Source organism: Pimephales promelas, chromosome 13 (assembly GCF_988280905.1).
Source record: "Pimephales promelas chromosome 13, fPimPro1.hap1.1, whole genome shotgun sequence".
Taxonomy (NCBI): Eukaryota; Metazoa; Chordata; class Actinopteri; order Cypriniformes; family Leuciscidae; genus Pimephales; species Pimephales promelas.
In genome coordinates this window covers 19,914,090-19,926,466 of record NC_142781.1, presented here as the reverse complement: position 1 = coordinate 19,926,466, position 12,377 = coordinate 19,914,090, and the positions used below count along the sequence as shown (strand labels likewise).

Below are 12,377 nucleotides of genomic sequence, written 5' to 3'. Positions count from 1 at the left end.
ATGCATATTGCACATATTAATGCCTTGATCTGAATGACCATATTCTAGAACCCTTAAACTTATACCTAAACTTAAAGGAGTAGTTCACTTTAAAAAAAAAAAAAAAGAAAAAAAAAACTTTTGCTGATAATTTACTCACCCCCATGTCATCCAAGATGTCCATGTCTTTCTTTCTTCAGTCGAAAAGAAATTACGTTTTTGATGAAAACATTCCAGGATTTTCTCCATATGGACTTCAATGGGAACCAAATGTTTCAAGGTTCAAATGAGAGTTTCAGTGCAGCTTCAAAGCACTTTAAACGACACCAGACGATGAATAAGGGTCTTATCTAGCGAAACGATCGGTCATTTAAAAAATAAATAAAAATGTTTCAGTTTTATAAGCACAAATGCTCGGCTTGCTCTGTTCTGTGATGAGCGTTCGTGACTCTCCTGTTCAAACTCGTTCATCAAAATGAACTAATCTTTTTTCGAGTCATGACTCAAACGGTCCTAGATAAGACCCTTATTCATCGTCTGGTGTTAAAGCCCTTTTGGTTTCCAATGAAGTCCATTACTTTCAACAAAAAATGTCTATGGAGAAAATCCTGGAATGTTTTCATCAAAAACCTTAGTTTCTTTTCGACTGAAGAAAGACTGACATGGACATCTTGGATGACATGGGGGTGAGTAATTTATCAGCAAGTTTTTTTTAAAAGTGAACAACTCCTTTAATCAGTACAGCAAATACTTTACTTATCATCAATAAGCATTAATTAGGAGTTTCTGAGGCAAAATTCCTAATTAATACCAAATATGTGTCCTATAAAGTTTTTCCTATATTATATACAGTATATCTGTTTCTGTAACCTTATTTTGTGGCCATGTGTCTCATTGCTATAAATGTAAGAGTTCTAAAGAAGCATTATTGTGTGTGAGGACAGATGGTTTCATGTGGAAGGTGACTGCACAAATGTGTAGTCTGAAAAGATGACCAATAACGATTGTGGATTCAGAAGAGATAGTCTGAAGTTTCAACACAAGTTTTCTTGTGTATGTAGCTTCTATTTACTTACTTAATACATTTGCAGCAAGCTCACATATAGATCTCAAAAATACTTCACTCACAACAGTATTCCAAAACATGTTTTATAAAGGTAATTACTTTATTTTATACCCCTCACATCTAACACACACCTTAATGAGTTTTTAATTAAATGTAAAGTGAGTTTTGTTCTGCTGTGTGACTAATACGCCATTTACTGACTTAAAATCTAGTCTGAAATTAGTGACTGAAATCAAATTTCTTTGCTGCTGGTTTGATCTAGAGAGGGCTTAGTAATGTAGCGGTGGGAGATCAGGTAGTCCATGATTAGAGATGGAAACCAGCTATCAAAAACAGAGAATAATGATTCAAATAAAACCTTTTAACAGGCGGTCTGCTAAATTTCACAAACACAACAACTGAAGGCCATATTGTTAGTTGTAAAGGCATCCAGACAACAACAGAAGAGAGAAATCTCCAAAATAAACCAAAGTTTTAAGGGGCATAAATCATATCTATCAATACTAAAAACATATCAAAGATCAATTTTGTGCTTTCAAATTAATAATAATAATAATAATAATAAAACATTTCATCTACAGTATAAAGCATAGAAATACACAAACAACATTTTCAAGTATATAGAACATGAAATATCACAAAAAATACAGCAGACAACATAAGATCAGACCACATAAGATTTGTGAATTTGGGGTTAGACATCGCTTTTAAAGGACATTTTAACTCACTCATGTGAAATCAAGCAGGTTGTAATATAATGTAAAGGCTACGGTCAACGGCGTAACTAATAATAAATTAAAGGGATTTTCATGAGCTCAAACAGAGGAAAACGGGTCAGTTAGTATCCATGTACAGGGTACCCCCAGGATCCACCAATTTAAATTCAAGGCTTTTTAAGCCATTTCAGATGAAATTCAATGCCAACTTCATACCCATTCCGACAGAAGTATGAGGGGAAAATGTCAAATCTGTATACATTTCAAACCCTAGAAAATAATTATGTACAAGCAAGGAGGCTACTTGAATTAAATAAAACATTTTACTTAAATTATCAGTCATATTTAATACATACACAACAACGTTGTAGCTCGCACGTGTGTGTAGGCCAGTGATAATTTTGGCAGCCATTTTTTATTTAGTCTTAGTCTTCAGATGAAAATACTTCATCCTATAATAAGTCATCCTATTTCGTATAGTTGTAGTTAATGAAAAGTCTTAGCATTTTTCGTCAACTTTTAGTAAAACTGCGGTTACTTTACTTTTGGTAGTTATTTTATATGTAGTCTTTAGGCAGAAAATGTCATAATTATTCTCTCTAGGCCAATTCAATTAAGCATATGTTAAATTATTGATATTGCACTCTTTAGCAGTAGCACGTGTGCAGTTCTACATACAGTAGCTATCCCTTTTCCTAAGTTCAGTGGTTCTCCAATGTTTTAGAGTGCCATACCCCCTGTAGCCCTCTCTCTTCCACTTATACTGCACGCACACCTTTTCCATTCAGGGACAATATTTGCCCCCTTTAATCAATTTTTCCATTTCATTTTATTTACCTTTATAATAGCTTTACAAAATGCTTTAAATAAAACAATGTTCATTAAATATGCAATGTTAAAAAACATTAAAATCGCCATTAGGTGGCGGTAACTCGCTATCTTTATGAGTGAGTCTGAGTCATTCATTCATTGAATCTCACGATTCGTTCAAAGCCACTTATTTCGTCATAGAGCAAGTCTGACAATGCTGTTTTAAATGTAGTACATGTACATCACTTAATGTTACCATTAATCTTTTCTTTTTTACTATTGTATAAAATCAATGTCACATTTGAAATCGTTTGGATATAAACATTGCATTCTTGCTCGTATGAACATTGATCGCATTGATCTGCATTTTGATCGCAGATTTAGTCGCACAAACAGCGCAAGCGGCTCGTTACAGAACACAGACCGACTGAATGACACTTTAATTTAAGTAGAAAATCTTAAATATCGCTGCACTCCAGCTTGTGTGTGTTTTCAGATAATCCGCGCTTCTTCAGCAGTGTAGAGAGAGCGAGCGCATGGTTGCCAGATAACGTTACTATTGAAAAGACAGGGTAGAAAATATGTTCTTTTAACAGAAAAGCTCTTATTTGCGGTTTAAATTCCGTCATTTGTGGCCACAGCGGATTAAACAAGGCTAGGTACTATCTTGTTCTGTACCTCACTTGCCCAGTAACCATAGTAACGGGTGCGCACGCAATCCTTTTTCTGCTATAACGTGGAGCGCGAGGGGCACTCAACGCTGCATACATTTAGAATTAGCCTACATTAGTTAATTTTGTTACGGTATGAACTTAATCCTAGGAAAGGCAAAAAAAAAAAAAAAAAAAAAAGAAGAAAAATAAGACCTTTGTAACGAAATCCAAGACTTGTATACTAAATTCAAGGCTTTTAAGGCCTTAATTTGAGGCGATCAAATTCAAGACTTTTTCAAGGCTTTTAAGACCCGCGGGTACCCTGCATGTTTGGGTCGATACAGCATTCTGAAAGAGACTAAAGCAATTGTAAAAACCAGACAGGGAACAAACACATAAAAAATGAAATGGCATTATCACTGTAAGACCAGGGTGCATGTGCTTTTACTACGGGTGATCGTTTCTTTTCTGTATTTAACGTCTCTTCTGCTATCAATTAGACCATAATGTTATTGCAAAGGATTACTATTCGAATAAAATGTCTGAGTGTAATCTTTAAAAAAAAAGATATGCTAATCCCTCACTCAAACCTTTACAAATGCTATATCACCTTTTCAATTTACACACACCACGACCAATCAGAACACGAGTCTACAGGCTTGCCGTGCTGTCACTCCTCATCCTGTGACACAAAGAGCCAATTACATGCAAGCTGAAGCAAACATGGATGGTCAAACCAACCTTTCGGAGTTCTTCATCTGGTATTGATGTTTGTTTTATTTCAAGCAAATGACCATCAGTGACATTATTCAGGCTCTACAGGCATTTGACCAATCGGCTCGTTAAACAAAACCCTACAAAACAAAAATAAGTTAAATGTTTTTCAGAATTCATATTGTTCTTGTCATGACTCAGATCAGCTTTGCTTTGCTTATATACAGTAAAGTGAGACAGTACAAGGCACACATTAAACGTCTTTGAAATGTTACCGATGCATAAATTAACAAATCCTATCACAACTTCATCTACTGTGCTAGAAAATGGGTACCTAGTGCGAACGGCTAAAACTCTCTCGCTTCTGTGTTTTTAAGAAAAGAACTGGATCTAATGCTAAAGGACTAGGACCTAGGTGGTTTCGAGATTTTTATAAGAATGTTGTCAAATAGTTGTCATGGATCACAGTCACAAGTCCTACTGATCACTGTTGCACATCAATCTGAAATGTTAAGGCTGAAGTTCAGTGTTGTATTTTCAGTGATGGAGAATTTGATATCTAATTATTACATTCTGATTATTAGACTCCATGTGCGTTAGATACTGTCAACAAAGCTGCCAGGAAAAAGCCCGGTTCGGCCGTTTCTCTGTAGTGTTCCTTTAAACCATCCGTCCTCTCGTTTTCTGTGCACGAAAACAATGTCTCCCTCCTTGAGTTCCAGCTCTGCTTCGCTTTGGGGAGGGTAAGACACCACCACACGGTACCTGGAGGAAAGGTAACATACCATGTTTAGAACTCAGGCAATGTTTGAAGTGTGAATGTTGATTCCTTGGTGTTATTGTACCTTTCGCACACGATTGGTCGTCCGTCGTGCTGCACGGAGAGGAGGGAGGAGCACGGCTGTCGTGGAGGCGGGGCAATCGGTGCAATCGGGGCAGTGTTGTCCTGAGAGCTGCACCTGTGTGACGCTGCGTCTGTGTTTGACACAGAGAGCTCAGAATCCATCGGACAGGCCCCAGCACGGCCGTTGTGTCCTAGCGCCACCAATGCTGAGCTAGGCGGAGCCGTTTCAGGTCCAATGGCTCCATGGGGCATCTCCATGACAATAGATTGCTCTGCTTCCAGTGTAGGGGAGGATGGAGGAGATAGGCGGAGCTTCTTTTTATTAGACAGCAGTTTCAGCAGGCCTTTCTTCTCTCTCTGAAATGACACATTTGATTCACAAAGAGGCTGAGTGCAAACAGCCTTTTAGACAAACATGTAATCAAACGGAAATCATACGAAACATTATGGAATGTTCCCATCTAAGCTGCAGAGGTAACTCATTAAAAAGTTGTTTTTGCGAAATATCTCAATTTAGCAAAAATAATTTGTGGATAAAACAGCATTTCTATCCCATTTGGCAAATAAGGACAACAGAAATGAAAATGGAAGTTGTAGCCACTGTTGCCATTTAATTACGTAATGAAATATTTGTGCGCAGACAAAACACTGTGACGAACCTCTGGGAGGTAACAGTGGTCAATCATCTGTCTTGCAAATGACCATCACATGACTTTTGTTAAGGAAGTCTTTCTATTGAAAATAAAATATCCATATATTTTAAATATCTGTTAATATTTTATTCATTTTCGTGTTTCCATTAAACAATTTTATGTCATATCCCAAAAATGTACATAAAAATGCACAGTTTGTGTCAGAGACCAAGGGCCCTATTTTAACGATTTAAGCGCACAGTTGCAAGTGCATTTATTTTAGGGCGTTTACAAATCCACTTTTGCTAGTTTAATGACGCGAAAAATGGTTGGTGCGCCCAGCGCATGGTCCAAAAGGGTTGTCCCTATTTTCTTAATGAGTAATTGGTGTGTATTTAGCTTTACATGCAATATTCCAATCAGAGTCTCATCTCCCATTCCCTTTAAATGCCAGTTGCGCTCATGCCATGGCGGATACGCTATTTACATGACAGAATTTGATAGTGGAAAGACCAAACGCATCTCTAGCGTGCAAACGGATCAACTTGAGGTTAAAGCGTGTGAGCAGACCATCTAAACAAGCCACAAGCTGGATTCCACCATGTCTTTATGTACACAGTACACAATACTAAAACTAACCTTTTACATTGTAATCGTTTTATTTTTAATATTTGGCATGTTTGTGTGCTGCTGCGCGTCGCTGTATATGTAATAAGCAGCGTGTACTCGTGCTGTGGACCTGCCTAGAGGCTCGCATCACTACTGCACTCTTTAAATAACAAAAAAATATTGCGCCATTGACTTTTGACGAGGTTTCAGTTGTCTATTTCAATTGCCTCAAAATAGCAACGAGCCAACAATGCACCTGAATACACCTCATTTTCAGACCAGCATGCCCATAGACGCACAAACGGGCGCAAATGCATTTGCTATTTAAACAATGTGGCGCAGGATGTGAAAATGATAACTGCGTCAGGCTGAAACTAGCAAAAAACACTCCTGTCGCACCCGACGCTGCATATGATAGGGTCCCAAGTGTGTTTCTACACACAGCATGGTTGTGTGCTTGTTCCAATCCCACACTTTCACCACCTGTCCCATCTTAATCTTTCCTATCTGTCATAAAAGATAAAAGACAAAAAGACAAAAAAGTGGATGTGGAAAAAAGTCTACTGCTGTGAGAAACACATACTATTTTTTAATTAATGTTGTTCTTATTTAAAAGACTGTCCCACTCTTTAATTACATTTTACTCATCACTTTTCTTCTTTTCCCTTTTTTCTACATCTTTATATCTTCTAGTACCACAGCTATCTAAAGCAAAAAGAAAAACATGCTTTGGAAAAGAAGAGGTTTATAAAAGTGAACTACGAAGATTTGTGAGTCAGCTACACTGTACATGTAAGAGTATTGAGAAATCTCCCAGAACACTGAGGCAAAGAACACTCAGGGTTGTGTCCTCTGGGTTCAGCTAAATCATGAAAAAAAAAAAAAAATGATGATTTCAGCTCTATATCAGCAGGCTTAACATCCAGCTCAGCAAATGAGGTGAAACAGAGAGGATTTCTAATTGCCAAATGCCCTAATGCAGTACATTAAAATTATACAGATGGGGGAAATACAAAAGCAAAAAAACCATTAAAAAAAGCTTTACGCCCTGTTCACACTGCCAGCGTTCATTTTAATGGAGGGCTGGCCACTTAAGGGCGACACGAGCAACAATGACCGTTGGCGACAGAATGTGGGTTTGTCAAGCGATGCGAGACAAGCGACAAAAGTTCAGAAATTTAAACTTTATGCAAATCAGAAGGAAATTTTGCAAGCAACAACCAATAGGATTGAAGACTGTCAGTGGAGCTCATGTAACTGTCTCGATGGCATAGTTTCAGAGCGCTTTCACTGATTTATATGATTTGACTGTAACCACATTCATGGAAATAATAAAAAAGTTGTGTTGATTATTGGGGACAAGAACATGAATTATTTGTCAAATTTGAATGACATTTTAGTCATTTTTTACAGTGTGAGTGAGTTTAATTTGTCGACTGATCACTGCTGTGGTTAACGTAACACTCCCCAACAGCATAATGTTACTTTTAATTCTTTTAAGATTAAATCCTAGTCAAGTTAGAATAATATCTTAGTTTTATATATCACTTGTGATTGTACTTTCTATAGATATGGCCAGTCTACCGGAAACATTAGAGCGACAGTTCTAGGAACGCCCACAAGCGACCAGAGACTAGCGACATACAGTGACAAGAGTTGCTGGTGGTGTAAACAGGGCTTTAGTTCAATGGTCTTACCTTGCTGTCTTTATCCAATCTACAAGCAACACCCTGGTTCGAGGCACCACCTAGAGATTTTGTGCTGCCAGGGTTCACAGGAAGTGCTACCACAGAGACAGGTCTCATGACATCACCATCCAAAGAAGCAGCGCTAACATTAGGAGGGGTCAAGGAGGCGGCTGCACATCCCATAGCCACACCGATTCTGGCTGAGGAGGATCCCGGGCTGGAGCCGAGGACAGGTGAGGCCTGAAGAATCACAGCTGTGCTAGGAAGGTAGGCCACAGAATTGTGGGATTGGATGGGCGTCACTGCTGCCGTAGGCCGGTCCTGACTATGACTCACAGCTGGTGGAGAAAAAGGTGGAATATGATTTATAGTTTCAATGACAAATTTCAATGTCCATGATAAAGAATTATATATACATACACACACACACACACACAGACACAGAATACACCCATGCTAAAGTTGACTAAAAAGTAATCTTTTGGAAATTGATCTTAATGCCTTAATTAAAAAAAAAAAATGAGGAAAAATCCAACCTTTGAGGACACCAATTTTCTTTGTGAATGAATGTTTCGTAAATAAATACATTTTTATTTGCTAAAAATAATAATAAATGGCAAAACTACCTAAGGTTTTCTTTTTTTAAGAAATAGTTTAATTAGGCTTTTCTCTTCATTATGATATCATATATTTTATGCTTTATTCCACCAAAAATATCAAAATGAATTTTAATTCAGAAATGAAAAACATGGGGGGGGGCTCTCTCCCCCCTGTTCTGTTTTGTCAATTATTGTTCTCATATGTTTCATGTTGTATGTGTGATACACACTTTGTATATGTAAATCCTCTCTCAATATCAAATATGTATTGTATACTGTACATTTTTGTTTGTTTGTTACACTCTGGATTCTGTTTTGTGTGCAATAAAAAAAAGAAATTAAAACTATATCAAGAGCACATAGGCCTCTTTTTGTATTATAATTCTGAGTGGTTTTTATTATTAGGTGTGTGAGTGCATGTATTTCTACCTGTCCTGACCGCACTGCGTGCCTGGTTAACGGTCATCTGTGACGTCACATGCATGAGCACTTTGGGGTGCTGACCAGTGGGCACGTGTGCAGCTGTTACTACAGCAGCCGGCAGTGAGCTAGATGTGGTGGGATTTGGGCAGACTGGAAGGGGTTTACTGGGGTCGACACTCCCCAGGGCGGCTCCAAGAGGAGCAGAGGAGGGGCTAACAATGGTGACGCCACGTCCAGCCTGTGAGCACAGGGTCAGGGGAACTTTTGGCTGACTGCTGCCAGAAACAGTCCTGCAGTAAAAAAGAAGTATGAGGTTCAAGACCCTTTAAACTGATAGATCTTTTTTATGCAGCCCTTATCCTGAATCTTTTGTCACAGCAATACATATTACAGCAAATCAAGAGAAACATCCAAACATTTAACACATCTGCACGAACATTTAAAGGGCTCCAGAGTGCTGAGGTGAAAAAGAAACTTCATTGTCAGTTACAAAAAAATAATTGTGACTTGCACCACATTTTATACTCTTTTTCAATTGGTAATCGACATTATGATTGATAAATTTTGTCAATAAACAATGCCTTTTATTGAACCCGCAACATTCCTTAAACAATTCCATGTGTTAATGTGACCAGCTTAGATTTATCTGCAAGTGGTGTGTATGCCTGAAGGAAACCACTGGAAAGCCAGAGGACAATCTAATCTTTCCTTAGCTTACAGGGTGTATGAGTGATAACATGTACAAGTGTGTGCGTACCATACCTGTTGACAGGACTCATGTAGTTACCAGGGAACACTCCAATCTTGCCAGTGTGCATGGACGTTCCTTTAAACCAGCCGTCCTGACAGCGCTCCAGCACCAGAAACATCTCTCCCTTCCTCAATTCCAACTCATCTTCCTTACGGGGTGTGTAGGGAAACATCGCCACATACCTGAATACCACATAACATTTTTAATTTGTTTATCCTTATTTATTATTAAAAAGTTCATTTGCATTACATGCAGTACTGCTGATCAAACAGGGGTTGGCGCTGTTTCCACATGGCTATCATAAATCACAATCTACTATTGATCTACATAATCTTAATTTCTAAGGACACCAAAAAGGCATGAAGTCTTTAAAAAATGCCCTGGAAATGGGAATGGCATGACCAACAAGCATAAACATACTCCACTCAAGGCACTACGGGCGAATCCAACAAAAATCAGGTGTGTATAGTGCTGTGTTTAGTTAATATGAAGGCAAAAGGTGAAAGGCGAGGGATCAGGGTTTAGGTTAAATCCTCAGAGACAAACCTAGTCCCCTCAGAGGTGACCTCTGACCCCTCACCTGTGTGTTCAGTCACGCTCAGCTGGCATTGGGTAATAGCAGAGAGGTGAGTTAGAGTTGAAAGGACTCTCTCATACTCTCTCCAATACCATGCACTATATAAATTGAATTAACATTGTATGTTTAAATTGTGTGGACGTTCTACTCACACTGTAGGTCTCTGACGGCCACTCTGGTCAACCACAGCAGGTGAAGGCCTCTGCCCAGCATTCAAAGCGGCAGCGCCCACAGCAGAGGACCGAGACTGAGGTGGAGGCGGAGGTGGAGGAGGAAGAGCATCCTGAAATTATCAAACACATCTGTTAATATACATCATGCCTACTAAATTATGCATACCTCAGAAACAATGCATTTAAAGTAGCCTACATAAATTCTTGTTTTGAGCAATTTTAATTCTCATATCAGCCCATATTCATTGTTATTTTGCTGATATATGCACTGTGCCTTCATATAAATAACTTAGATTTATGTGGAGCAGGAAATTATGTCAGAGAGATCCCTACAAGTTTGGACAATGCCATTAAAACCATAATCCCACTGACTGTGACTTTCCAGCTTGTGTGTTGGTTGCTAACAAGCGAGGAGTTTGGCAGGTGTTGTGATTGGTGGATATCCAGCCTGGGCTACATGTCTGGCTGAAGACGGATAAATCGGTTCCATATGGACCAACGCACACACACATCTGCAAACAGACTTTATGAGCCCAGTGGCACCACTACGAAAACAACTCTCACACTATAATGCTTGTTTTGTTGCTTCAAGTCAACTTTTTTTGTCAGTAAGATCTGTTCATTTTTAAGTTCTCCTACAATGGATTTGTTTACTAATGCTCTTGTCTAATTTGTTTTATGAATTGCTTTGTCTTGTGTTGTTACTGCTTAATGTGGATTTACAGTAATTAGAAAACAACCGTCTTGCTCTCCGGTGCTTTTAAATCCCGTATGCGAGATATGAGAGAAAACTGATGCACACTAAGGCCACCATTACAAAAACAATGCATTGAAAACAAAAGGAAACAATACCCACATAGCACTGCACACACATCAATCTCAGAGAGCCATTAGTGTCCACCCTGAGGCACACACAACTCCCTGAAAGTGTGTGTGTGCATGTTTGTATATAGGGGGCAATCAGATGGCAAACTGTCCTCGTTTAGAATTAGCACTTGAGTATATGTATGCAAATATATATGATAATGAGAGAGAGATATTATATTCTATCTGCATTGTTTATGTGAGTGTGTTTGCATTTTGATGAATTATGGTTCAAAATTTTGGGGTCATAAAGGTTTTCTTTTTTAAAGGACACATTAAACTGATTTAAAATGACAGTAAATACAGACAATGTTACAACAGATTTAGATTACAAATGGACGCAGATTTTTAAACTTTCTATTCAAAGAATCTTGGAAAAATTACATCACGGTTTACACAAAAATCTTAAGCAACAACAACTGTTTCCATCATAGAAAATAAAGAGTAGTGATATTTCACAACATTATTATTTTTTACTGTATTTCTATAAAAAAAAAATGCAGCATTTATGGCTTTTCAAAAAAAATCTTACCGAACACAAACTTTTGAACAGCAGTGCACACTGTTAATGCTTAAATTGAGAAAAAGATAATGTTGCATTCTTAATTAAGCACTCAACTTTAATAATGTTTTGGTTTATATGGGATGAATTTAGAAACATCTTAGAGAGAGTTTTTAGCTCACAGCATGCAAAACAAAGGAACAAACAAAAAAAAAAAACGTAAGAAGCTGCATCTTTATATTCTTTTCGTTTAAAGTATTGTAGCAACAGCCATCAAAACAGTCATTTAGTTTAAAAAAAATCCACCGCCTCCAACGATAAACTTTAGGACAACTGCACTCAGAATCCAAATACTTCTCGCACCATAATCATTGCATTTTTATATAAAAATATTACCATGATAACTATAGAAATTTGGGGTAAAAGATGTCAAAATTGGTCAAGATCATCTTTAACTCATTGATATTGTCAATGCCAGAATATTGCTTTTATAGTTTCATTCTGTATTTAAACAGCAGAGCGCATCTTGTGTGAATGCTCCAAAAAAAAATTATATAATTTTGCACATCCCTAGATTTTACCCATAGCACTAGAAAACAGATAGATGCTGTAAATATTGTGCACTTTAAAACTGAATTCTTTTCAAAAGTAATCATAAATGTTCTAAAACTTATTTTAGAGGTTAAACCAGATCTTATATTTTAAACCTGACACAAGAAGTAGCTTAACGATTCTGTTGATTCACCAGTTATAGGTCAAAAAAGAAAATCTGGAAAT

At 37.7% G+C, this 12,377-nt stretch overlaps 1 protein-coding gene across 1 annotated transcript in view; it reads right to left on the bottom strand.

Annotated features, from left to right (window-relative positions):
* Positions 1–1,500: 1,500 nt before the first annotated feature.
* Positions 1,501–12,377, bottom strand: part of sh3rf1 (SH3 domain containing ring finger 1) — a 51,438-nt gene continuing 40,561 nt past the window's right edge. The window contains exons 7-12 of the mRNA XM_039692182.2: positions 10,214–10,344; positions 9,496–9,666; positions 8,740–9,023; positions 7,721–8,049; positions 4,784–5,139; positions 1,501–4,703 (exon numbers count right to left, since the gene is read on the bottom strand). Of these exons, the coding sequence (XP_039548116.2) occupies positions 4,535–4,703; positions 4,784–5,139; positions 7,721–8,049; positions 8,740–9,023; positions 9,496–9,666; positions 10,214–10,344 (1,440 nt within the window). The 3' untranslated portion in view covers positions 1,501–4,534. The remainder of the gene's footprint in view (positions 4,704–4,783; positions 5,140–7,720; positions 8,050–8,739; positions 9,024–9,495; positions 9,667–10,213; positions 10,345–12,377) is intronic.